We start from the raw sequence: 27,255 nt of genomic DNA, 5'->3' as shown, positions 1-27,255 counted from the left end.
GTGAATCAGTACCATATCAATTTGCATAATTGCCGTAAAGCAAACGACAGAAGATTGGCAGCCTGTACTCTTGCATTTGTGAGCCACTGGGTTGGATTTTGTGGGAAATCTGCCAGTTTGTTTTACAACACAAAAAGGGAGATTGCTTTACCAGGAATTAACTTGGAGACAAGGAGTGAGGAAAGTGGAGGCCATTTCAACTCCATCAGAAATGGACATCTGCCATTGATGAAGTGGCCTGGTCATAACTGCCATTGGCCAAGCCCACAACACGGCTCATAGCCTATCAAGTTTTTAATTCACACCTAGTGCAAAATATGTGCACATTAACCTGAAGCTGCTAGTAACATTACAAGTGAAACATCCATGTGTAATGTTACCTATGAGCTGGAAATTCCCCTGCCAAGTTTTGATGTCATTTTGGGTGTGATTACAGTAAAGTTATCCCCTCCAAAATTGAAGACTTCCTGGGGAGGATACACCTGTGCATCCTCTGGTGCTTCTCTCATCTCTACTGGGACAACAAGCAACATTAAGATCCGATTTCTAGGTCGGGAGGAAAGGAGTGATTTTTGGAGCTTTGGGATCCACCCAGAGTTTCTGGCAATGACAGAAGATAAAGGCCTTTGGAGAATTACTTCCAACATGTTTGTTCTCTTCAGTAAAGAAGAACTGACTGAAGGGTCTTTCCCTTCATGATAAGCGGTGGGGTTTATGGGAAACCTTTACTCTTGAGTCAAGGTATGTTGGTGCTGCCATGTTGCTGGCTGTCCCAATAGTAGATGAGACAGCAGAGGATGCACAGGTGTGTCCTCCAAATCTTTGAATTGTTTATGTGTATCATGATGATGCTACCAGATGCCAATGTGTACTTGTGTTTGATATTTCATGATGAGCCAACAGACTGAGAGTGGCTTGTTGGTTATACTGCGTTAACGCCATATGGGTATTACCGTCTACAGAGGCGGACTTAGTGTTTTGGGGGCCTAGACAATGACATGCATGGGGCCCCCTGAATCCCAACCTTCACCATTTTCAATCCAGATTTTCTATACATTACCTTCAAGTTGGGGCAGAGCAAAGTATGCATTCAATCATCATGATTACCACTATTTCTAATGTTTTCTTGCCCTTGGCTCTGAGCATCAGTTGGCAAGGCACGACACTCACCAACACTGCTGGTGCCAGCAGTGGAGCTTGGAAGTAGTGGTAATACTGCTAGCAGCAAACACTAGCAGCAGATAATTCTTTGATGACTCTTTCAATTAAACTTTCAATAAAGATATTGCCCTTGAAGGTGAGTGGAATATCCCACTACTTTTTGACTGATTTAAAATAAGTTTATATTTGTTTTATTCTTGCCTAATTCTTGCCTAACATCCCTGGCTATGATTATGTAATCTTGTTTCTGTGTCTTTTGTTTATCTTGATTGTGAGGCACTTTGCAGACTTTGTTTTAGAAAAGCACTACACAAATAAAGTTATGTAATCTGCAAGATCCTCGTCTTTTGATTTGGGTGATATTTTTTAGTGATAAGCAGTCATTGATGTTTTTGCATTGCCCTTCCCATAGATCACTCACATTCAAATAGTATCACCAGTACTGTTATGTCTTATTCCTAGGATTTCTGTTGATGAGTTTGAGTTTTTGTAGATATCGGTCTTTTCTTTGTCTGTTCAGCCATGGTGGATATCACTGCTCATGCTAACATGCTAACTCTTCTATTTATTCTAAACAAACTCCAAACAAATCGTTGTTGCTGCTGCTGGAAAAGTAAAAAGTGTCGCTTTCTGTGTGCCAGAGGATTTTTGTCGGTAATGATCTACCCGACTCCGGGGGTTTAGATCAGCAACTGTAAAAGCTTTCATGAACTGGGTATAGGTTGAATGACTATTGTGTTATATAAATCTGTGATAGAGAGAAGCAATTATTACTGTAAAGTTAATATTACATATTTGTTTGTACTGTTGGTGGAGAGATATGAGCGGGGAGAGTGAAACTGCTTACTTGTACATTCTGTCATTGTACTAACCTTGCGGCAAGTCAAATATTATGAAAAAAAAAAACAATTAAAATTTTGCTTAATTTTGGGGATCCTCATACCCCACTTTGTTAATCACTACTCTAAATAACAGTTTTGTGCAATTAAGAAGGGAGAGGCTGAGGCAGGCTTGTGAAACTATTCAGAGTGCAGTAAGCTTTCTTCCTCTATTTGTACGTGCCATTAAGAAGAGATAGCATCAGTAATTTAGGAAGAGATAATTAGAGGTGGTTCTGGCTGTCTTTATTTAACACGGAAACTCTCTCTCTCTCTCCCTCTCTCTCTCTCTCACACACACACATACACACCCACTCTCACACACAAGCACAAACTGCCCCTCTCTCTCGATATCTATCTGTTGTCGTTATTCTCTCTTCCATCATCGCATCAGCACAAGTGACACCTAGAAACAAACCAGCAACTTTCAGCTTTTTCTCCTTATTCAAGCAAATATATATGAAGCTACTTCCCTTGCAGCCAACTGTGACTTATTGGTTGATAATGAATTTGGATTTTACCACTGGCAGAGGTGTCTACTATGCTAATTAGAATAAACTATGACTGTTAGATCCAAAATGATGGGGCTCAAATCAGAACTAACTGAATCTCCTCATTAATGACTCATTACATACATTTTTGACTATAAAGAGGCTCACCAGCCCTTTCGTTTCATCAGCACCAGGCAAAACATTTACATATGAAAGCAGGAATATGTGTGTGTGTGTGTATATTATCAATCCATGCGGGGAAACATTGGGTGTTAGCATAGATCTGTTGGTCTTGATTTGCGGCAGACTATTGCTGTGCACAAAGAATTAAATAAGAACTTGCCATTACTGTAAGAGATTCTCATTTACACTTCTGAGGTAATCACTGGCTGAAGGGAGAAAACTGTAAGTCTCATGCCGCAATTAAAGATGTGGAATCAGCACGTTTTAGCCTCAGAGTCACAGCGCAGCAGTCTTGTGATCTCCTGCTGCTGCCCCAGTTTCCGACATGCAATCAGGAGGGAAGTTTGACGGCATCTCGCTCACTCTCTATGGAGTTTCATACAGTAGCTGCCAAGTGTGTCCCATCTCAGTATATCACACACACACACACACACACACACACACACAAAACAACACACAAACAATGCTCCATTGGGTCTTATTGGCTCTAACTGTTTATGGTTGAAAAGAGCAGTACTTCACCATAACAACAGCTGAAAATGTGGCAGTGACCCAGGCTGTGTGCTGTGTGTGTGTGTGTGTGTGTGTGTGTGTGTAGGTGTGTGTGTGTGTGTGTGTGCATGAGTACGATGTGTATGCAGGCTCTTACGTTCTGTGTGCGTGTGTTTGTGTTTGTTGTATTTGCTCTTTCACATTACAGCCCCCTCTAGGTGATCACTTACACCTCCAGACGCCTGCCTACGAATAAAACCAATGATAGAAAGCCTTGCCGTGTCCTTTAGCACGTGCAGAGAGCGGTATTATCAGGCTTTTGCACAGGTTTTACCAATACTGCAGTCACATCAGGTCGTTTTACAAAGTATGCGATTGACAGTGGCAGAGTTAATCCTCAGGGCTTTTAGTGCTTTGCTTTTAGGGTTGGTGCAGTAAAAGGGCATTATGCTGTACAGCTTGCTAAAGACTGGTGGGTTTCTTCTGGACTAGTTGTTAGGCTGCTATGAATAAGAATTGTACTTTTGAAAGTCTTCTTATAAATAGACACTATTAGCCAATGGAAAAATATGTTCCTTTGCTCTGCTGACAATTGAACTTGCTTGACAAGTTTTAAACAATGATGTGAATCCATTATTGATGTCCTTGAAACCTTGAAACTATTTTCTCCTTGTCTGAAGGCTCTCAGCTGATACTGTATGCACACTATGTGCTGTATCTACGTAAATATACTCTTGTGAGATTGCCTGGATTTACACAGGTGCAAAAAAATGTAATTATTTTCTATCCTTTCTGATCCAGATCTCTGATTCTCACAGAGCTAAAATGCTGTTTAAAATAAAAACATCACATATGGGCCATGTAAGGTTAGAGTGGATTTTTTACTCAACCTTGGATACATTATAGAATTACCTTCTTGTTTGGATGACAATCATCTTCTTTAGTATGTTGAACAATTGATATATAATATCAAGAAGGGATTTTGACATGCTATTTTCCTGTGGATGCTGTTTGAAGTCTAGGCTGTACTGATACAGCGATGAGCAACTGTCTCGGGGCAAAACAGGCATATTTAGAGTCTTTCATTGTTTTTTCGCGTACTGATGCTGTGATGAGGCGTTCATCCACTTTAGACTGTACACCCTGTTTAGTTACTGAAGTTATTCTTGCTAGCGTGCAGATGCTTTGATGAGGAACTCACTCTGGGGTGTTAGTGATGTGACCGCTGAAGGCTGCGGGGCAACAAGAACGAGGTCATGTTTAGAGCTGCTCTCTATGCAGAACAGTGCGTCTGTTACAGCCGAGCAGTAGAGCTAATTTAGGACTCAGTTGTGTCACATCAAACATGCTCATGCAAATGTCTGTGAAAACATCTACTCTGGGTCACGCTGGCTCGCAGCATTTTGGATTTAGATCCTACACATGGTCTACTGTGTGTTGCGTGTCTCTCGCACCCATCTCACCTGTCACTCTCTACAATACTGCGTGTATGCCATCAAATCCAGCAGAAATTCCCCCAATAAGCAGATAAATGTCATGTCATTCCTCGCTGCCTGAGGGCTTCAGCAGGTTGTCCCACTGACTTCCCACTGTGAAGTCCCGTTGGTAGCAACCCAACCCCAACCTTCTCTTTTCAGCAAGAGGTTTTCCTCCTGAGGTTTGCTGCCAGGGGAAAAAACAGTTTCTTAGGTCTCGCTCTTCATCAGGTTCTACCTTAGTACTAGTGGAAACAGACTTTATTATCTCTCCTAAGGAACTTGCTTTTGTAGCGAATGATTGAAGACATTTACAGCTTATATTTTAGGCATTTAGCTCACCAAAATGTGTGCATTTCTAGACTGACTTACAATGAGTACCACAGTAGAATGAGTTTAAATTCCTATCCCCCATTAAAAGCAACCAAGAGTAAGGAGGGCATGGTGTACACTCTTCCCCACATAAGTTACATGAAGATTGCTTGTGCTGAGTGCAGTTAAGACAATGATCTTGCATGCAGTACATCAGCTTACTACAATAAACAACAAATTACCACGCTAATTAGGCCTTGATCTTTCTTCTGGTCACTCTTGGCTGTTTTATTGTCCTTCTCCTTAAGTTTAGAATGGCTTCTGTGCAAAATGTTTTAAATCTATAAGTGAAATAAAATATATTTTTTTCAGTAAATTGACTGAAACTGAAAAACTCAGTACATTTTTTTTTCTCAACTATCTTGAGGAAAACATTTTCTGAGTGGCATGCAAGAGGCTGGCAGTGCAGTTCTTGAAACTCTATATTTCCTCCCAACAGCTTCCAGTAAAAAAGCTGGAAAGTACCTATCAGACTGGTTCAAAACATTCACAGTCCAGAAACAAACTCAAAACCAAGCTGGGAAGTTACCTTGAAAGAGCCTGTTACATCTCTGCTTTCTGCAGTCATGTTGGCAGTACTGACAGACAGGTTGAAGGATAAGGTGCCCGCAAGGAGACTGACAGTCTGACAGTCTGCTATCTGAAGAATAACTGCATTTACAAGCTGGTTGTTCAGCTGCAGCTGAGTCTACCATGAGTGAATACTTACTGTATATGTGGAAACTTACGGATTCCGATTCTGAAGCGGTGTGATGCGTGCATCATGCATGTCAAATCATGCCAAGGTGTGTTCATTGACAGGAGAAGTGAATAACAGTCTTTAACTGATGGATCAGGTGTTGGATTCTTTAAAGCCTGGTTTCTATTGATTAGCCTTTTCCTAGGGGAGCCCTAATTGACAAGAGTAGCAATATGTTTTCATGAATCCAGGTTACAGGTTAAGAGAATAATTTTTTCCATTTGGGTGCTAGGCTGAAACTGTTTAACCTTGCTCTAAATAAGATCAGACTGTATATAAGCTGTCCAATCAGGAAAGTTCCCTAAGATCCCTTTTGATGATGTACTTTAAGTGCTTCCTCATTGTGGAAAATATCATTCATTGAAGATGTGAATAGCACAATTGAAATGAGAATTTTTTATAAGCTACTTTCTGGGTCCAAAGAGATCAAATTAGGCATCGAAGACTATATAATACCCCAGAGGTTGACCAATATTTGTTACTACAGATAAGGGATAGTTGGCAGGCCAAGACCCCATTAATAGTGAAATGTGTAGCAGTATTGTGGGCAAGACAAGTCATGTGAAGGTGTGCTCATGATGTGTTCACACTGCTGCCAACCTATCATACACTGTCTGGTGTGGATGGTGATACGTTTCAAGATTTTCATCCACACATTCACTGTCAAATTCATCAGTTAGTAAATTAGTCACAAATTAGTCAATGAAGTCCAAAATTAAGTTCCTTTTCAATAAACTTTATTCTTGTCCCATTTTCCCCAAATACAGTACATAAAAAAGGTGATCAGAATTGAACATTTTCCTTGTGTCAAGACCATAACATTTACACATTAATAAATAAAAAACCATGTATAAATAAAAATAAATAAACAGGACATTATGTGCCAAAAAATAAAGATTTTTCTGAACTGGCAGATGGCTTTCACAATGTTGGGTTTTTTGAAAACACAATACTTGTACGTAATACTTGCATTCAGGGTCACAGTTTTTAGGATACAACTCTGGGTCGAGAAAGCAATGTAAACCAATAAGGATTACAGTACAGTACAACGGAGTACAATGTTTTCTTTTTTCCATAGTAGATATTACTGGGCTATATATTTATGATACCAGTTTTTCTAAAAGCTTATACCAGGTAGTGAGACTGTAGTGCTATTGGACATACTTTTTAACTCAGCTCCAAGTAGAAAAGTAAATCCCACCTCCAAAACCCATCTCTAGTCTTGTTTGTATCCAGCTTGACATTCACAAAGGGCTGTTATTGCACTATACAGACATCCCTCAGAAAGGCACTTTATCCCCCCCACCCCCTTACTCCAACCAACAGTTTTGTTTACCAAGCACAGTCCGTTACATGTGTGGCACACACATTCACCTACTGTATGTGAATTTAAAAGAGAATCAATTTAAAACAAAAAAAATGGCCTTTTGGTATCTCTAGTTAAAAACAAATAAAATATAACAAGTGTAAGTAAAAAGAGGTTTTGCTATTCAAATGAAATTACAAAAACAGATAGTGCAAAATTGTGTTTCTCCCATAGCCCCTTCTGTATGCCGTGTACCAATCAGTGAAGTTTGTTTCTCATCAGTAAGAACCAAAAAAAAAAAAAGTAAAGTGATGTTGGAGCATCACAGAAGCAATGACTTTCTCCAAAGCCTCTTAGCATCACCATCATCAAATAAGGCCAGGAATGTTTTTTGTGCATGTGAGGTCAAGACCGTAGTGTGATCCTATAGTCTAATAACTGGCTCATAGCTGTAAAAAGGAAAAAAAAATTGAATGTGTGCACCATATTCCAAAAAGGCCAGAAACCAGCCAAGGGTAGGAGGGTCTCTCTCCAATCAAAACCCAGTTATTCAGAAAAGCATCTCTGCTGTAAGATCATCCGAGTCCCAGTGCAAGTCAACGGCACAAATCACCTTACTGCTAAAACACCTTTGGAAAACCCAGCCTAAAGGCATTGTAGCTGTAAGATGAACTTTGTCCCGTTGCAAGCGAATGGGACAAAGACGATTTTAGTGTTTAGATACCTTTGAGAAACCATGCCTAGGTCATTGGCTATCAGAGGAGGCTGAAAGCTGCAAGGGTTGGTTGGTTGGTGGCTTTGAAAGATCCAGCCAAGAAGCAGTGGTTTGAGTGAGCGAGGGAAGGGAATTAGGAGTTTGGGTGTTCATGTAGGCGTCTGCCCATGAGGATCTCATCAGATTTCAGGCCAGTTAGGCGTCCCTTATTTTAGGCATCGATACCTTCCAGGTGGATACCTTTGAGGCCGGAGAGGCACAAACCCTTGAGGCAGCTGCCATAATGGGCAACTTCCTGACTGCTTGATGTTTATCAAGGTTCTTCCACCCTCCAGGCATCAGTTTGATAATCAACTGCCACCTGGGCGCCAGTCAAGACAGAATATTACCCAGCAGAGTTGAGCAATCTTCCACCCATCATCTTTAACAGGCATCAGCCCCTCTGGGCATCTGCCTTGGGAAATTGCTGCCTAAAAAAAAGAGGTGTTGACCAGTCAGGTTGCCTCCAAGGCATCTGGCAGCCAGGCGGCCTGGGAGGCATGGTGCTGCGCTCTCAGGCGTCAGCATGGTGCTGGAGCAGCTGGACCACGTATCGCAGCCGGTGCCGCAGCTCGGCGGAGCAGCCCATCTCGGTCAGCATGCTGAGGAGGTAAGTGTAGGAGACGCGCTCCCGGCTTATGTAGGTGAGCAGGTAGGAGCCATCAGATGACTTGCACAGGATGACCTTGGTGTGGTCCGTGTAGAAGTTAACCTGAAGGGGTTGAGAAATAGAGGATGAGATGGTGAGAACAGAGGGCCATAATGTGAACTGTAACAACAACAACAACAAAAACCAACATTTTTTATTCCAGTCTGGCATTGGGCGTTTTGAAGATGTATCTAATGGAAGTACCAACAGGAACAATACGTCCACGTATATGTAGTATTGGCATATCACAACACCCAATGATTATTAGCCAACAAAGAATTTCTAACCCCCAACGGCCCTAATTGCACACACAAACTATAGAATTTATGAGCTTGTGCGAACCTGTAGAGTGCCATTGTTGAAGAGCATGACCAGAGCATGATCGGTCTTCACCCACTGGAACAGCAGAGGAGGAGGAGCAGAGGCCTGGTCCTCACAGTGCAGGTCTCCACCCTGAGGAGGACAGGCAACATTTAGTTTAGATCACATAAGGTCAGGTTCAATAATCAGTTTTCACTCTTACATAATCAATTGTGAAATCAAATGTAAAAGTTTGTTTTTTGTGAAGGTTTCAATGTTCATCTCATGGAACATAAACATTAAAGCCTGATACAAATGACAAATTAATCCAGCATCACTTTCTGATCGTACCTCCATAAGGTTCTGCTCCATGTAGTTGGCCATGAGCTCAACAATTTGTTTCTGGCTGCGCAGCTGCTCAGGTAGAGAGCTGGCCGGGAAAGTGAAGTGTTTGTTGTTGGTCAAGCAGTAGTGAACCGTCCTGTTTGGAGGAGAAGAGTGAAAACATAAGATCATAAGATCCATGTCCACTGAAACAGATCAACAGTGTGTCTAGGCAGTGATGTGGCCATGTATTCAGTCAGTATCACTGAAGTACTCACAATCACAGTGAAGTGAAGGTATTAAAACTTTTATGCAACAGTTACTAAAGCAGCTGTGTGGTCTGTTAAGCTGTCTCCAAACTACTGTCAATAAGATAGATAGCTCCCATAAGAGTTAGCACAGCAACCAATTCAATATTTGATAAGGCGTGGCTACCCCGGCTTTGTGGGAATTACTCAGCACGGTTGGAACACATCTTTGACCAATTAGATAACTTGGCTGAGACTAGTCATTATATAAAGCAGTTACAAAAAGCCCAAGTCCTAAGCACAGTGAGTAAGTGTTTACATGACGCCCCAGATAAATGCCACGTATTTATTCATAGATCACAGAGAGGTTCTTACTTGCGCTGGTCACACAGGCTGAGGTGGGTTCCCTCGTTGAAGAGAACGCCAATGCTTTGGTTGGACAGCTGGTAGCCAAAACCGTACTTGTTTGAGTAGTCGACCCATTTAGTCACCCACAAGAAGGACTGTGGCCGGGACAGAGAGGGAGGGTTTCTGGTAGCTGGAGAGAGAAAGAGGGAAAGAAACGACCAATGTTAGGGAGAACAGCATAACTGATGAAAGATGACAATGGGGAAAAAAACTAATTAAAAAAAAAAAAAAGTATATAATCAAGTAAAACCATGTGATTTTTAATCAAAAGAAAATGGTAGATGTCGAGAAAAAAAAAGTAATGTTGAGGAAAAAATATTAAAAAAGTCCATGAGTCAGCATATTACAGAAAGACTGAAGTTGCAATGTTAAGAAAACTATAAGTTTAAAGATACTCAAGTCTACATGAGTCAGCAGATTTAAGAGGATTTAAATAAATGGCTGAGGTAAGGAAAAGATTTGTTTTATTCAACTATAATGATTCTGCATCTTAAGTAATTCACTATAATAGAAAAGACGGTTTGTGTTGGGGGGGGGGGGGGGGGGGGGGCAGCATTTATTCAGTTATATGATGTTATATCAGTTATTATGATGTCTGGACCCCAATTAGTTGAGACAAATCAGATTCAACTTGCCAAGCATTATTCTCAAACCAGGCGCCAGAAGTGCCCATGCTAATAATTAGATTAGAAAAACCTTAATGTTAATGTAATTGTACTTTTGCAATCCATTCGGCTTCTAATCAATTGGGCCTCTGCATGAATGCTCACCCTGGATTATGGCACAAGGGATTGCAACATCAAATCCTCATTTGTAATTGCAAAAGGCCAAACAGGGAGGTCAATGGGGGGGTGGGGGGGGAAGCCAAGCACTGTAATTTTTCATTACAACACAGACTGCACAATTTTCCTACTGAAGCTGTTGCACTATGATTCTGTCCAGTACTGTACTCATGCAAAGTTAGCTGTGCAGCTGGATGTATGGCTGCTGGCTGAGCTCTCCTACCTGAAGGCATGGCCGTCAGGCAGCTGTTCAGAACCTTCATGGCTGATTCAGCAACAGCTGCAGGGGTCAGGACATCCTCACATGCTGCAGAGAGAGAAAAAAAAAGCAGTGAGGAAGAGAACATTGATTGCACAGACACAAAAACAATCCAAAAGAAAAGGTGATGAAAGAAGAAAGGAAGTGGGAGAAAGAGGGAGAGGAAGGATGAGGAAATGGAGGGAGTGAGGCACAGAATAAAATGCAGTTCCACCACAGAGGCTGTCTAGCATCATGACTCAAACGCTTGTCAGACCCACGAGTTTAGCAGTCACCCAAACAATAGAAGGAAGAGCAGACTTCATTATGCCATGTCGTCATCATTTTAGTTGGAACACAAGTTAGAATATACTCCACACACAAAAAAAAAAAATAATAATAATAATTCAACTATAAGTCAACAATACAGCAAAAGCAGAGACAAAGAAGTAGTGTGACCTACGTTCAGTGCTGCTGGCCATGGTGCCCTTGAAGGAGCGGGAGATGGACTTCCTGGATTCCTCCTCAGCAGGAGTCTGTTCCAGAGGCACGGAGCTGACCAGCTGGCCGGTGGGAGAGGGAACCTGGGCAGCGGGACGGGACACCATACCATTTAATACACTTCACAAGACATCAAGCCTCCTTATATGGATTTACAACCAAGGTAGTATTAGGTGCACAGAATACAGTGCCATTTCACATGCAAAAAACCCCCCCAAAAAAACAGAATATATATATATATATAACTTTCATGTGTTCTTCATTACCGCTTGTACAGTTGTTTGTGAGTCTAAATGAAAAAAATCAAACCCAGCAAACTGGCTCAATTTTTTCTAAATTCTGCTGCTTTAACTGTTAACCATCTGGTTTTGAATCCTCACTTTATGCATTTTATCGTCATTGCACTGGAGTGAACGCATTTTTAGCACCACCTGTTTCCTTATGCAATAAAAGCCTAAAATGCAGGTTTGGGGTGTAGCTTCTAAAGTCGTGTCACCGCAAAGCCGTTTTATTGCCCTGATGCGTTATATTGCGGCTGACAAGGTACTCATGGAGGAGAGTTTAGCTTGTCATTGTGTTTATGTAAACATGTCTACAAAAATGAAAGGTACTTGTGACTATTATTTGCATAGTAAAAAAAAAAAAAAAATACATCCTCCACAGCCAGCTGGTTTCGGAGCATGGGCTCATTACCAAGCCGACAAAGAGATAGTCTCTCACAGGGGCAAACAGTGGAGTTTCTACTGGAATCAGTGTGGCTCTATAAATAGCCAACTAGACCAGTCTGATTAAGAATTGGCCAACTGAACTCCCTGCTGCCGTTACATTTTGTCTCAGCCCCAGTTCTCAGCCCCTAAGAAAAAATAAAAAAACAACACATGTATTCGCAACCTGGCTATGCTTGCCATGATCCTGCCAGTTTGTCTACAAGCTAAAATTGGATTCTGCCCAGTACAGTGTGACATTATCCTCAGACTCACTCTACAAACGCTGTCCTCAAATAGTCTGGGAGTACTTCAGTTCCTCACCAAATTTTAAACATCCAACAACCCACATAATTCACTCTGCTGCATTTCTGAATTTCACTGTCTGCTAAGAACGAAAAAAAAACAAAAAAACAAAAGGACTCGTGAACAATATGGCATCTCAGACTGCAATTTCACTGAAACAAAGCTAAATGGTTCAATATTGAACATCTAAAGTCCCTTGAAGTACGAGACAATTCCTTTGCAGTGCGCCTGTGTATAATTAAAAGCACCATCCACTGAACAAACAGCTCAGTATGGTCGTCTCGTATCCAGGCTGTCTAAAAATGTCTTCAAAAGCCATGTTATTTGCAAACGCTGTTCACAGAGGAAAAATCCTTTCTCAATTGAAACGAGAAAATTGCTTTGCCTCGTAGTTGTTGAAGAGATTTCTTATTTCACACACACACACACACGTTTCCGTTGCTGTGTCATTTACCAGAAAATTACCCCGTCTACATGAAACGCTGCAAAGCTGTTTGCTTTGCATCCAAGGTCTTTGAAGTAAGTCTGTCAGTTGCGTAATGGACGTCATCTGCCATGACAATGTGTACCTCAGTTTTAACCCTAGCGGATTTGAGACCAGTGAGAGTCATTTTGGTTCTGGGAGTTGTGGAGTAATTGTAGTGGAATTACCCTATTTTTTTGCTTGGGGAAAACAAGGCCAGGTAGAAGTAGAAGTAGGGGAAAAGTAGAAGTAGGGGAAAGCACTGTACCTCATTTGGTCCCACTGTTTTGTAGCTGATCTGACGGCTGATGGAGCATTTGACGATGCCTGACACCAGTTTGGAGAGGTCTTTCTCTTCTTTCTCCTCACATGGAATCTTCTCCACTGCAACAACAAGACAGAAATGCTTAGGGAAAAATTCTTTGTGCTCATTTAAACTCATTACCACCCAATTCTTCAGTTTCAAACATTTCTCAAGAGACAAAACCAGATTGTCTAGTTGACAGGTATGTCTGTTTGTGTAAGACAATATTTGGGGAGGGGGGAAAAAAACAAAACAAACAACCACCCCAATGACTGCAAAATGGATGACCTAGTCCTCTAGCTTGTCAGTCACCTGTGTGGCTGCTTACCTTTCGCTTTCTTCTTGCCAAAGAGACTCTTGGCCATCTTAGTGAAGAATTTCTTGGCAGGGCTGGGCGGGTGGAGCTCTGGCACCATCACACAGCTGCTGGGGGGGAGCTTATCAGGAGTGAAGCCCTAGAGGAGAGAGAGGCAGACAGAGAGAGCACAGAGAGCAGAGAGGAAGGTGAGGGGGAGATGCAACAGAGGTTTAGGGAGAGACAGGGCTGGCGCACTATACATTCTGCTCTATCCTCCAGAGATTGTCGCTGTTCACAAGGAGCACGCCATTACTTGGAGCCAGCTGTGCTGAATACCAATATAAAGATTCATCCAACACCGACACACGTGTGAAGTGCCATCGCCACGTGAGATCCATAAATAGAAAAAGGCAAACTCAAGACTTGAAAACTGGAATCAAGATAAACTAGGATTTGGGAAGTGGATTAAGATTATACATTAACACAAGAAGGCTGATGTGCAAAATGGGTACTAGGATGACTGAAATAGATCAAACTCAAAGTGTTGGCACTGAGCTTATGATTTCTGGCTAATGGCTAAAAAAACACAGCCTAAAAAACAAAAAGACACCATTCATAGTTGGCATGTCAAATCCTCATCTCAGTTTCATAGCACTGACAAAATTGGCATGGGCTTTGCATACTTTGGTGAAGAACTCGTGGCTGAGGATTTGGTCCAGGCTGAGTCTGTCGCCGGGGTTCTTCTGCAGGATGCCAGAGATGAGCTTCTGGGCAGGAGGGGAGAGGGAGGAGGGCAGGTTGTACCGAACCTCTTTTATACACTTGTAGGTCTCCTTCAGGTCCAGAGTCTCAAAGGGAGGGTTGCCGCACATCAACGTGTACCTGGGCGAGAGAAAGTGGTGTGTTGGTCAGCTCAAAAGACAATATGATGACTTTTTAAATCTTATCGGTCGAGTATAATTTCCTTGTTTCCCCATTGATTGAGGATTTTCATAAATAAATATCTGAGCTTACGAAAGGAAAACACAACATTTAACCTACATTCTCTACTTCAGCAATTAACATATGTAACCTATGACCCCGCCCCTTAAAGATAAAAATGAAACCGTTACCTCACCACACACACGAGTAAACTGTATTTACAACAGCACAAAGCAAACAACTGTGGCCTAACAATCATCAGGGGGATAACATGCAAACTCACATGACGCAGCCGAGGGACCAGACGTCGGACTCTGTGCCGTGGCCCTGTCTGTTCAGCACCTCAGGGGCCAAGTAGTTAGGAGTTCCACAGATCGTTCTGGAAGAGAAAAGGATGGGATTGTCAGTATGACTAAAATTATTCAACTTTCAACACTGTCTGTTCTGTCGATGTCTCACTTGGGACAATAAAGTGACACAGTTTTGGTGGCAGAAATATGTTTTTAACGCTTTACTGATTCTTATGGTATTATTGCACAAGATGAGAGCAAGCGCTTCATGAAGGTGTCAAACAGGTATTTATGAAAGGTCAACAATGCCACATTCAACCGCCACTTGGAAACCGGTTTAGTTAGGTGCTTAGGTACTTCAGAGCAGGAAAGCTGTGGGAGTATGAAAGTGCTTAGTATCTGATGTAATGGTTTTAGACCAATGTGAGAGTTATGCAAGCCAAGGAAATAGCTCCAAGACTAAAATGTTTTAAGTTCTTAGCTGAGTAATATATGAATGTATAGTGACCACTGATTGAGTAGTAGCATGTGGATTTTTAAAGTTAAATAAAAAAATGAATAGATGAATACAAAAATTAAGAAAACCTGAGTCAACACAATATTAAGAAAATATAAAGAAATTGTTCAATAATTATTTATCATCAACGTGGCACTGATAACAAGATTTTTTTTTCCTGAATATGAGAGTTTTGAGCTAACTTCTTAAATAAACCTATAATTTGTGAAATAAATAAATAAATAAATAAATAGGCTCACTTTTTCCTCTGCTCTACTGTCTCCAGCTTGGCAGCGAGGCCAAAGTCTCCCAGCCGTAGCTCCATGTTCTCATTGACAAAGAAGTTGCCTGAAAGAGACAAAACATTTGTCCAGTCAGCATTCCACAGATAACTTCTGCATACCGAAAGTCACAGCAGATTCCTGGGATGCTTTCGTGTGTGAAATGCTCACATAACTCCGCACCTTTCAAAAAGACAAACTAAAGACCAAATAATATGCAAGAATGACAACTAGATAGGATCTCTGCACAAAATGGGGTTGATGTAAGAGTCCAGTTTTAATCGTCTCGCTGCATCAATAAACATCAGGCTACGTTTCAATCACACACACTCACCTAGTTTGAGGTCTCTGTGCAGGATGCCTCTGTTGTGGAGGTATTTGAGGCCGGATATGATCTGTCGGAGATAGTATCGCACCTCTGGCTCTGTGAGTGTGTGTCTCGCCTTCCAAATGTGTGCCAGGGACTGCAGAGACAGGGCAATGAGTGAACTGTCAACCCCGCATCCATCAATGGGGCTGTACAACACCGCTGTACACACACACGCACAACGTCACACACACAGCCGCAGCGACATAGTGACAGATTAGAAGGCGTTGTGGTTTAGTGATCAGGGCTGACTGAAGGTGGGTGGACTGGGACCCTACGTATAAATCAATAGTGACTAGGCTGAGGGGTCAGGATCTTCCCAGTACACAGAGAGAGATATGGGTATAGTCTGTATACCCTTGTATTGCAGCACTGCAGAGCTAGCGAGCTGCGTACACACAAACCACACAGAGCTGTTGAAGCCGCACACATACTCACACACACACACACAAAGAGAGGTTGTCAAGTCTCACCTTTCGACTACAGAGCTCAAGGAATATGTAGATGTTTTCTTGGTCTTCGAAATGATGGGAGAATTTCACCACGTGTTTGTGTGACAGGGTCTTGTGGAGCTCAATCTCATTCGTGATCTGTCGACAAAAGGCAATGCGTCAGTCTGAAAATATCAATACGGCCAATTATGCTATTCAAGTGATTCATGGGCCCTTATATGCTAGACAGACTGGGATGCAAATTAATAATCATGATCATGTACCTTGTCCCTCTGGTGGGGTTTGGACACTCTGCTCTGTGGAATCACCTTGACAGCGTACATTTTGTTGTTGGAAAGGTCTGTCATCTCATAGCATCGTGCAAAGCCACCCTGAACGAGACAAAACAGGCAAACAGGCTGGTCAGTTATCAGCAGCAGGTTGAAAACCTGCAATGGCCATAGATAATCAGCCTCAATGGCAAGTCTTTGATCCCTGGCTCAATAGCTGCATAGCAGCCAAAATGATTCAACAACAATGATGATATAGCCTATTCTGCAAGTCTGGCAGCGAGGCAGAGGACATTAATTGATCAATGGACAGGAAATAATCCTTTCAGGACTTCTGATATGAACATTAGAAAGGGCTTCTTCAGTCTGACCGTTTTTATCAAGATAATCAATAAGAATTTATCAACATCCTTTGTGGAGGCTCTGGCAAGCTGCTGAAAATGACAAATCAAATCTACACATCTGATCTGGGACATAAATGCAAACGTTTATTTCCATTTATTCACGCCATTTTCTGTTGGTCATCAATAGCTTAAGATGCGATCAAGATGACGACCTGAGGGATGAGGCAGACCGGGCTGCTGCATTCATTAACTGTGAAATTGACGAGACGTTTTCAGCTCTGCGGCAGGCAGCAGAGAAAAGACTTGGCTGGCTGCCCAACGCAGCGTATCGATGACGCGCAACATGTTGATACGGTCGCTCCATTCATACACCGCACACTGGAAATGCAGTCAAAATCATTACAGCGGCGTCGCCCTGCCTGGTGTTTGTCAGGGAAACGAATAATCTCTTAGACTGCGATTAATTGCCGTTTGAAAGGGCATAGAAATTGGGTGTTTGCCAGGCAGGAACAGTCATCCCATATTAAAAGGTGGCACTAGGAGACGGGCTGAAAATCGGGACCTGGTGCGCTCAAGCCGGGCACACCTTGTGCCTGATTCATTCAGCAATGACGCGCACAGCAGGGAAGAGTTGGTCATATCCACCACGAGGTCATTCCCTGTGCCCGCACTGGTTAACACACCTGGGCAAAAGCCGAAAATAGCTGAAATGGCTTTAATTCAACAGTTACCGCATCGAGCTATAACGTCAATTCATTTACACTGACCCATTCTACAAGGTACACGAACCAAACATCCAATTGTCGCTTCAGATAAAACGTGCCAAACGCTCACAGATTTCCGTGCGTGATATGAGCACATGTCAAATCGATGATATATACCTTTCCCAAAAGCTTCCCTTTGCTGTAGGACCTTCCAGTCTTGGAGTCCGTCACCACCTGGGCCAGCTCGGGTTTGGTTTGCTCGGGTTTATTCCGACTCGTTTTCACCGGAGCAGCGGCTTGTTGTGGTCCACGTTCCGGACACGGCTTGAATAAATCCGGATTCATGGTGTGGCATGAAATACGCTGCGCGGCGGTGAAACAACCGGTATCCATTTAACACAACTGCGTAATTCTCAGCGTGTATATCCCCTTCTGTTTGCACTTTCAATAGCCGGTTTGGTGCGTAATATGTACGCTTCGTTCAGTTGTATCCATCTGGCATGCCCGGGCAGGGAGCTCCCCGGCTTTATATGCGAGCAGCCACGTCACGGGCAGGGGCGGGTGGTAGGTGGCGCACTCTGGAGAAAGACGAGACGATTTGCTCAGGCAGATTCTCAGTCAAAAATGTATTGATATGACCCCCTTAATGTGAAAAAATATGAATGAAACGGCTCATGAAAAAAGAATTAAGTAACGCCGATGCCGCTCACTCGCTGAAAGACCATTGACAAAACGGGTTCCCAAGGTTTTTCATGTTCAATATAAGAATCCCCCGAGTAAACCACAGACCCCCACTTGATCGGATTACTTCCACCCACGTTTAGGGAGATTTGTGTTATTAGTAATGGTTTGGTAATATATAGGCTAAAGGCTACTGTAGGTGGGGAGATAACGGTGGAGAGAGTGAATAAGTGTCTGACTGAGTATAGGCCAATTCTCTCACATTCTCTCCTACTGCTAACTAAACAGCTTCACTGAATCTCGTTTTGCTGGGGACCTCTTGGAACTCTCTTTTCTAGTCCAGCGCCTCACTTTGGAGCCACTGCTCTAACCCATAGGCCTCCGAATAGGCTGTATAGGTGGGATGATGTAGGGATTTGAGAAATGCATGACTTCTAAAGCTGCAAGTGAATAGCTTAGCCAGCTAGAATCAGGTCGAATCAGGTTTTAAGTGTAACTTCTCAAAGCAGTGCGCACTAAATTGCTTACCGTGCCTGTATTATTTATTCTGCCACTGCCAGGTCCCAGATGTCGCAGATAAAAGCAGTGAGCACTTTCCTTGGGCCTCAATGAGACAGAGTAATATTTGGCTGTTCTTTTCTAAGACAGTGACATGAATTCTGCACGTCATTTATGATGCTGTCAGTTCAGATATTTTCAGGACTGCTCTATGGTGCCTGTAGAGTAATTCTTCCTTCCATTCCCTATAATAATCCTGATGAGGTTATGACCATAATGCATAATGTAACTCGCCTGTTGGACGCATTTACACATTTGACATCTCTGGTGACAAGATGTACACAATTTGTGTTGGAAATTCAATAACATATCAATAGAATAATGTATTGTACAACATATTATATGTAGCCCAGCCTGGCTTGGCCATGTCTCTTAAAGTTTAGGACCCAAAGATAGATCATGGAAAGATAATAAGGGGTCATACAGTATAATTGTTGTGGGGAAAGTGCAGTGCTTGTTACTCGCTATGTTATACTGACAAAACCTTCCAAATCCCTGCAAAATAAAACACCAAAAGATAGGCTATCTGAAATTAAACAAAACAAAACAATCTCAGTCATACGTTTTTTTGTTGTTTTCACTGACTATCTGCAATCCCTTGAGAAAACTCTTGAAAACCACTGGTCAAGGTTGCCATCTGGTGGACAAAATGTGTAGCTCAGACACCAGTGCTCTGTAGCCTCACAAGTCAAAACTGTTTAATGAAAACCCAAAAGTCCCGTTGACAAGGACGCAGGCTGCTCTCCCAAGACAGATCATGGGCTCTGATTGCATTAACATGATCTTTCACTCCATGATCCATGATTTTTATTACAGTCCAGCAGTAGCTTTCTTCAGACTTTTAGCCTACTGCTTTCAGATCTGCAAGCAATACAGTTTTTTTTTTTATCCAAAAATATAAAAGCAGAATCTGGCCCATGGATCATCTCTGCATATCTATTGATGGTGACATTTAGGTCAAAGCTATCATAGCATGTGCAGAGGTGATTCAAGTGTAGTATACAGTATTCATTATCAGGATTCTGGACTACTAAATTCAACAGAAGAAAATAATGAGGGGGAAATTATGATCATGTAGCCACTGCCTCCAACTAGAACATTTTATTCTTGGTGGGTCAGCCAGGGCTCTGACAAGGCATTTTGACACTACAACGCTACATTGGAACCAATTTCAACAAATTAAATTATTCAAGGAAAGGTAACTGCTACATAGGGTGAACCGCCTCATCTATTCAGCGGTTGGTGAAACACTGAAGAATATTCACTCTAATCACAAAATCAGTACACAGATAGAGGCATATAAGACTCAGTGAAGAGATATATTTATGATGACTGCATGAACAACCTGAGAGCGGGCAACCAGAAACAAGGTACATGTAAAAAAAACAAAAGCACAAACAAAACAAAAAATAACCAACTTTTATATTTTCACAAATGTTGGAAGGAAAATCACAACTTGAGCAGTGCTACCTTAAATAGACAATATGGAAGAAAAAAAAGTGCAACATAATTGTGCATTTTGCAGTGTCACACCTCTTCCATTCTAACAAATGCAGTCTGTACATGAGTAAAATACAGCATCACATCTTAACAAACAGGCATGGAATGTATCTCCACATTTATTGGATGTTGTTGTCAAAGTTAAACTACTAGTTTGGAATGATGCAAGAGTAGTACTGTCTCTGCAAGCTTTCATTTGATCTAATGACCTTTTAGGCTAATTATGGAATGACAACGGACAAGGACAAGGGACTGTAAATTAACAAAAAAAATCCAAAAATAATTGGCAGCTGGAGAGTCGCTCGGTTACTGTATGCAGGTACGTTCCATTTCATTAACAACTCAAGGAGGGAGGAGGTCGCCTGGTCATCTTAATTAAAAGCAGTTTGAGTCTGGCTTTGGCAAATATATATTTCAAAACTTTTTAAATATCGGCTTACTTGAGCTGCACTTAAATGAATTCATTTTACAGCGGGACACCATTAAAATGGAACTTCCGAGATCATACATTTCTCACATTTTCATTTTTGCCATTTTCTCTTATGTTACCCAAGTCCCATGAAGTACAGACAGACTTGGGTATTTGGGAAGACAACTGCACAGTGACCTTTTTACCCTCTTAGTCTGACTTGTCTTATATGAAGAGATATGATATTATTTGCTGTGTTAAGGTTGCCACCTGGTGGATAGAGCCCCAGTATTTGAATCTGCATTTTCCTTGTTTTATTGACTTTGCCCCATGTCTAACTATCAGGGCATCAGTAGCCTGGTTTTCAAAGCAGGGCCATAATGGGGCCATCCAGGGCATAGACATTATTCATGCAACTCAATTTATAACCGATACCTAATTTCTGTGCTTCATTTACATCTTGTGGAGAAATATATGATTTGTCTATTGGACTATAGTTTCAACCAATAATTTATTAAATCTTGTAGTTATTTCAGCTGCAGCCCTGGCAGGTCTCACTTGGTCCTGCTGTGGAAAAGCCTCCTTGACTCGGGGTTGGGAGGGAGAGGGTGAAACCATGCAGCTCAGAAGTCCATCATGTCCTCGCCTTTTAATTTCTTCTCCTGGGACTCTGTCCAGGCCTTGTTGATGGTTCTCTTCATCTCGTCGTCTCCTTCTGAGTAAATCTTCTTCAGCATGCTCATCAGGCCGTCGCTGGGGTCCGCGTTCCCATCCGTGGCAGGTTTACTGTTGGGGAGCAATAGGAGGTTAGGATAAGGGTGTGTGTGTGTGTGTGTGCATGTGTGTGTGTAGCTGCAGTGTATGTCTCTGTGAGTTGTTGTTGTAGCCATTATTCTCATCCTCTATGTGTGTGCCCAGATTACATTATTTCACTGCCTGATAGTCAATTAACAGTGCCACCTAGTTCACAGATGTGGTACTGCACTGTGAGGGTAGTCTCACTTAAATTTGCTGCTTTGTGCGTATTCCTACATGCAATAAAATTAATTTCAATGAACTTACTCTTTCTCTTTAGTCTGCTTTTCCACCTGTGTAAGGCACTCCCACTTCTTGGCTGTCTGCTTCTTGCACATGACCAGGACCATGTCTGTCTTAATCTGTAGAGGGGAATACAGGTGGTCACACAAAGGGCATTTTGAAGTTCACAGTGCACCACTGGAGTGGATTTGAGAAGAGCTTTTTCAGACTGTTCACAGACTAAGACCGGAAAGAGTCTGGTTCAGACAGGCACTTGATCCCAGACCCTTCTTAAAATGTTGAATGTTTACATTTAACGTCTGTTTTGTAGAGTAAAATTGTCTCAAAATAAATTTTCTGTGGCAAGGCAACCTATTTTTTCATATCTGGATTAATTCTGTGAATTAAGTAGGTCTGAGAGGGAAAATACCAAATGTGTAACAAACACTGTCTATCATTACTCAGAAAAGCATAGATAGTTGTTTGTATTTATTTAAATTGGGGACTGGGGCTTTAGTCACCTTTTTACAGCTGTCCTTTGTATCGATTGGGCATAGCAGATTGATCATGGTCATCTGATGGTTCTTCCCATCTAGATCCTTTACCAGCACAGAGAATGACCTGTAGGAGAGAGAATGGCCAAATGCAACTGTAGTCAGTGACGTCTGATTGAGACAAACATCAATGTACTGTATGTAAATGTACATAAATGTAGACATACTACTACTACTACTACTACTAATGATAATAATACTAGTATACTTTTCAAAGTTTCAAAAACCTCTAAAACAAAGAAGGAACAAACATCTCAATAAACAATCAGCCATAAGGGAAGTTGTGTGCTCCTGACTCCTTTTAAGTCCATAGCTTGTTAAGGCAGACTCAGGAAAATTTTGAAAGCATATTGGACTCCCAATAGAACACAACTGCAGCATAACGAGGGCAAATTCAAGTTATCAGTTGAATTCAAGTTAAAAGTGCCAACACTGCTGTACACACAAGTTTGATCTTGTATTTGATAATCATGACTTATTGCTCTTTTTCCAGCCTCTAGAAGTTCAAATTGCTTGACCATATTTCATATTACAAAGACCGATAGCATTTACATTGTGCACTTTTGCACAAGAAACTGTGTTTGTTGCCTGTAAGTGGAAAGATTACCTTGCACATCACCTTACCTCTCTGTAAAGGTGACCTCCACATTTTCTGATGGAATCTTGTGCACACCCTTCAGCGTAAGGTAAATCTTGACAAATTTCTCTGATTGGTCCCACCCTGTAGTTAAGATGCAGAAGTGTGAACAACTTTTAAATAGTTCTTCATCTCTCTTACTCAGATCATAACTCTTGCACCCAGTCATAAGTAACAGTCTAGCCAAATAAAGGCACCATACCATAATTGGTGATCTTGACTGTGTATGTTGCTTTGGAGGCTGCAGTGGGGTCTGCCTGTCTCCTGGCCTGTTGCTCCTTCTGTTGCCGTTTGGCTGCGATCTCCTTCTCCACCTTCTTCTGCTCCTGCTTCAGCACTTCTTGCACTCTCTTCCTTTCTGCCTTCTCCAAGAGGGACCCCAGCTCCTGCAGGTCTGCCTCCAGTTGGTTGATCTGTGTTGGGGAACAAAAGGGGCAAAGGCATAGGCTAACCCTGAGACTTTTGGCATGTGTCAGAATCGCAGAAATTATGTTAAATAAAGGAAACATGTATCAATGTTGTAGCAATCCTTCAATTCCTGTTAAAGAAAAAAGTATCAATATTGTAGCAATCCTTCAATTCCTGTTAAAGAAAAAAAGTATCAATATTGTAGCCATCCTTCAATTCCTGTAATTAGAATAGTCATGGTTGTAGTTGTAACGATGCTGACTACATAGGATATATTTTCAGGCAAGCAACTCGAGACACTGCTGATTCTCACTGTACATCGTAGTGTTTGGTCTTTTCACTTTCCTTTCCATGGCAGCAGGTGACTGTTAATGTTAGCTGTGACGTAGAATATTCCGGTAACGTTAAGGTTCAGTAGTTCAAGAGTCAAACCTGCTGATAGCCAGCTAGTGACACCTGCCAGGCATAACTAGGTAATATTACAGTCATTATTACATTCTTAAGACCTTGTTGTACTGAATGGTTCATATAGCATTCGACCACAGCAGCCGTCAATCTGCTGGTTCGCAGTAGTTAGCTAGCCAGCTAGCTAGCTACCGTTGCTTTCATTATTAGATTCATGTCAGTTCAGCCACAGCAGCTAAGTAGCATGCAAACGCTACTTTTACTCTTCCAGCAAATAGCTAGCAAATTGGTTAATAAAAGGTTATGTACCTGCTCGGTTAGGTCCATTTAGGTTTCGTCTTGAAGGTTTTTAAGTCTAGAATTGTTAGCTAATTGCGTAAAGTAAGCCTGTGTGCTGTCAGATCATTGAGTAACGTTAACAGTTCTTCTTCTACTCTTGGATTTGAGGCACACTAGACGCTTGCAGGGGTACTGCTGCCATCCACTGTTCATTTAGGGCCATACTACAGGATCAATCAATTTTTACTCAATACATACAGTATATAATCAAAGATGATTAATGTAGACATTGTTAAAATTTGAATTTGTTTGAATGATCGAATTTAAAATTATTGTATTTTCAAAGATCCATCATTTTCTTTGCAGGCAGTTTGGGACTCCAGTCAACACATCACAAGTTACAACTGACTTGGTTTTGATAATCTCAGCTCAATCAAGCAGTTTTGCAGCATTTGAAGTGAAAAGCCTCCACTCAGCAGCTTTACATTATTTGCAGGTTTACTCACATTCATTCGCTAAATACCCTTTTCACAAAATTACAGCGAATTGGAGGTACATAAAGCTCTACAGTGACGTAAGTGACAATATTTTGAACAACTGTCATGATGGCAAAAATTAATTACATATTTTATCTTAATAAATTAAATGTTTTATGCAACTAAAATCCTAATATGGATAATGATGTTTAAAATGGATATGATAGATTTTTTTAAATCTATAAAACATTACAACAGCGTTTGCAACAACTTTGCACATATTCTATGATAAACAAGACAATCAAGGCAGAGTTAAGTAATGTACACAGATTTGATTTATTCATGCAATTATGAGGAATTTACATTTTCCTTTATGCGCTGTCAGATAAACATTTTCTCTTTAAATATCATGTAATCTGTAATTTTTCAAATGTAGAAGGGACATAACAAAACAAGTGTGACTTGCTGGCACGAACAAACATCTCTGGAAAGGACAGTTTCAAACTTGGATTAGGATGCAACCAAAAGTTCCCATCTATGGTTATGCAACATGTTGAAAGTGTGCTGCAAATGATGACGTACAGATAGACGGAGCTGAGTGGATTTGCCTTATATTGCCAGCACTAAAGCCTTCCAGCCCTTGGTGGATAGTGGTGGAACCTTCTTGTCTTACTTGAATAGCTCTAAAGACCCCACACATATAAAGGCCAAAACAAGTCTTTATGTAATCTTGACGTTGTGTCCTTCATGTCCACTCCATCGGCCATCCAATCTACTTCTATCATCCCAGTGACGCCCAATCACCACCTAGCCCTCAGGATCCCAGACATCTGGTTGTGGTCGGCTAGGTGACGGAAGACGATGCGGCTCAGTCGCCACCTGCGCTTGACTCCCCGGGGTCGGGAGGTCATCACACACCTGTTGCGTATCCTCACAGGACAGCTGTCTCTGGGCAGTGCTGCGATCTCTTTATCCGCCACCTCCTGCAAGGACAAAAAACAATAACTTAGCTTAATTAATGGAGCCAAAAGAATTCTATCATTCTTTTTTAAATAGTCGTTCTACAAATCAGTAAAAGTGGCTGTAATGTTGTCCTATAAATGACTGCAATGGAGCAAAACGACCACTTCAATATTTTTGCATTATTAATCAAAAACCAACATGTCTGTGAATACAAATGACACTGCATACTGACAATGTGATGTCTGTGCTTGTAACAGAGCATCTGATGTTGTTACGGAAACAACGGCTTTGTGCAAGCCACCTTTTCATATTATCTGCACAAAATGTGGATGACCCCGACAACCAATTAGTCAACTAAATGACCAAGAGCGCCTTCTTCTGGTTTTTCCGGGGTTTGTGTAGAAGTATTGTATTCTACCTGAAGCTCTTTGGGTAGGATGGTGTTCTTCCTCAGTGCATTGATCCGCAGCCTCTCATCAGCGTAGTCGAAGGCCATCTGTCTTCTCTTGACGTCCCTCAGCATCCTCCAGTCAACATAGTAACCCCTCACCTGCTCCATCGCACCCCAGCAGCTCCTCAGGGCCTGCACAGGACGGTTCACTGGTTATTATTGACAACCAATAGCCAATAACTAGAGTGCCTGCCTGCGTGTGCTGCACTCCACTGTTGTCAATAAATTTGCCAACACATGTTCAGGCAGTCATCAGTAGTATCAGCTGACCTATGGCTTGCTTCTCAGAGTGACAAACAGAAATTGGCCCTGGAAAAGGGGATCATTACTCACCGTACCTGTACCATAACAATCTGACCTGCAGAGTGAACCAGTCACCCATAGTTTCTTCCAAGATCTGAGTCTATTCTTCTAGTCTTTCAGTAGATGGCGAATCTAAAACACTGGTCACAACAGTTGTTCTCCTCAGAGCCACTCAACTCACCCTTGATAAAATGCCCTTACACCCCAACATAGTACATAATGACCACAGATTGTATAAATGCATCTTTCAGACTAATTGTGATGGGCAGGAAAAGCATACCTAAATGATTTGATGACATCTGCTTTAGTTATTCATCCCACTGACTGGAGGTGTAAGCTTTGTTTCTGAAGATGATTTCTATAAACAGACTAAAGCCACACTGCTGAGACTCAGGTGAGGAAGGGTCTGGGGTGTAACACAGGGGATGATGGCGGGCACATTTTATTAAGAGCCACAGTTTAAAAAAAAAAAAAAAAGGTCTGAAACCCTATAATTAGATTTAAATTTTATTAAAAGTGGATAAGGAAGCACGTCGGCCTCACGACTGAGGTTTTCGGATGAGATGCTATGTATGTTTGGAGGAGCACTGCCGTCTCACAATATCTGACAGATTTATAATAAAGCCGTTAATATTTTAAACATGTAAAGGGAATATCAAATCCTTTCGTTACTTGGCTAATTAGCTTTACCGAGCTAACGCCGGGTAGATGGACTACGTATCTTGCCAACGTTAGTTTCTATTCCCTTGCTTTCACCAGTGAATTATTCAGACTTAACAGAAACATTTACAAACATAAAATACAACAGTACATTAAAGTTACCTGCTTTGGGGCGCAGACAGACGAATAAAGGGCATTTAACCCCAAACATGCTATACTGCGGGCAGCCATATTTGGATGATTTGTTGTGCAAAACTTCCGTGAATGATAAAACACGGCGACATACCGCCACCTGGCGACTGGGAGTATAAACTGACAAGTAGGCGATGTGGGTTATAACTGCAGATCAGAAACTACCCAGGACATGATCAAATATTTGGAAGCTGACATGGCAATGCTGAAAGAGAAAAAAACAGCCATACTAGAAAACTATTCTTGAAGGTAACTGCTTTCT

General features: G+C 41.7%; 3 protein-coding genes across 3 annotated transcripts; all 3 read right to left on the bottom strand.

The window, feature by feature from the left end:
• Positions 1–6,517: 6,517 nt before the first annotated feature.
• plk3 (polo-like kinase 3 (Drosophila)) lies at positions 6,518–17,985 on the bottom strand. The gene is made up of 15 exons (XM_071520789.1): positions 17,678–17,985; positions 16,447–16,554; positions 16,205–16,321; positions 15,699–15,828; positions 15,344–15,431; positions 14,581–14,676; positions 14,060–14,258; positions 13,407–13,533; positions 13,043–13,158; positions 11,264–11,384; positions 10,786–10,869; positions 9,748–9,910; positions 9,152–9,281; positions 8,843–8,953; positions 6,518–8,563 (listed from the first exon to the last, which is right to left on the bottom strand). The coding sequence occupies exons 1-15, from the start codon at positions 17,891–17,893 to the stop codon at positions 8,366–8,368; spliced, it is 2,004 nt and encodes a 667-aa protein (XP_071376890.1). The 5' UTR covers positions 17,894–17,985; the 3' UTR covers positions 6,518–8,365.
• A 2,046-nt stretch (positions 17,986–20,031) lies between these two features.
• Positions 20,032–24,100, bottom strand: cacybp (calcyclin binding protein). The gene is made up of 6 exons (XM_071520783.1): positions 23,979–24,100; positions 23,059–23,269; positions 22,844–22,940; positions 22,187–22,286; positions 21,711–21,805; positions 20,032–21,434 (listed from the first exon to the last, which is right to left on the bottom strand). Exons 1-6 carry the CDS (start codon positions 23,994–23,996, stop codon positions 21,272–21,274), a joined length of 684 nt encoding a protein of 227 aa, XP_071376884.1. The 5' UTR covers positions 23,997–24,100; the 3' UTR covers positions 20,032–21,271.
• A 651-nt stretch (positions 24,101–24,751) lies between these two features.
• On the bottom strand, positions 24,752–27,048 carry mrps14 (mitochondrial ribosomal protein S14). Its single transcript, XM_071520800.1, has 3 exons — positions 26,964–27,048; positions 25,806–25,970; positions 24,752–25,407 (listed from the first exon to the last, which is right to left on the bottom strand). Exons 1-3 carry the CDS (start codon positions 27,030–27,032, stop codon positions 25,225–25,227), a joined length of 417 nt encoding a protein of 138 aa, XP_071376901.1. The 5' UTR covers positions 27,033–27,048; the 3' UTR covers positions 24,752–25,224.
• Positions 27,049–27,255: the final 207 nt, after the last annotated feature.

The sequence above is a fragment of the Centroberyx affinis genome, unplaced genomic scaffold (assembly GCF_046629955.1).
Source record: "Centroberyx affinis isolate AG114_WGS23_722 - 3 ecotype Tasmania unplaced genomic scaffold, CSIRO-AGI_Caff_v1 ptg000826l_1, whole genome shotgun sequence".
Lineage (NCBI taxonomy): Eukaryota > Metazoa > Chordata > Actinopteri > Beryciformes > Berycidae > Centroberyx > Centroberyx affinis.
The sequence above is the reverse complement of the archived record's forward strand: the minus strand, read 5'-3'. Positions and strand labels throughout refer to the sequence as shown.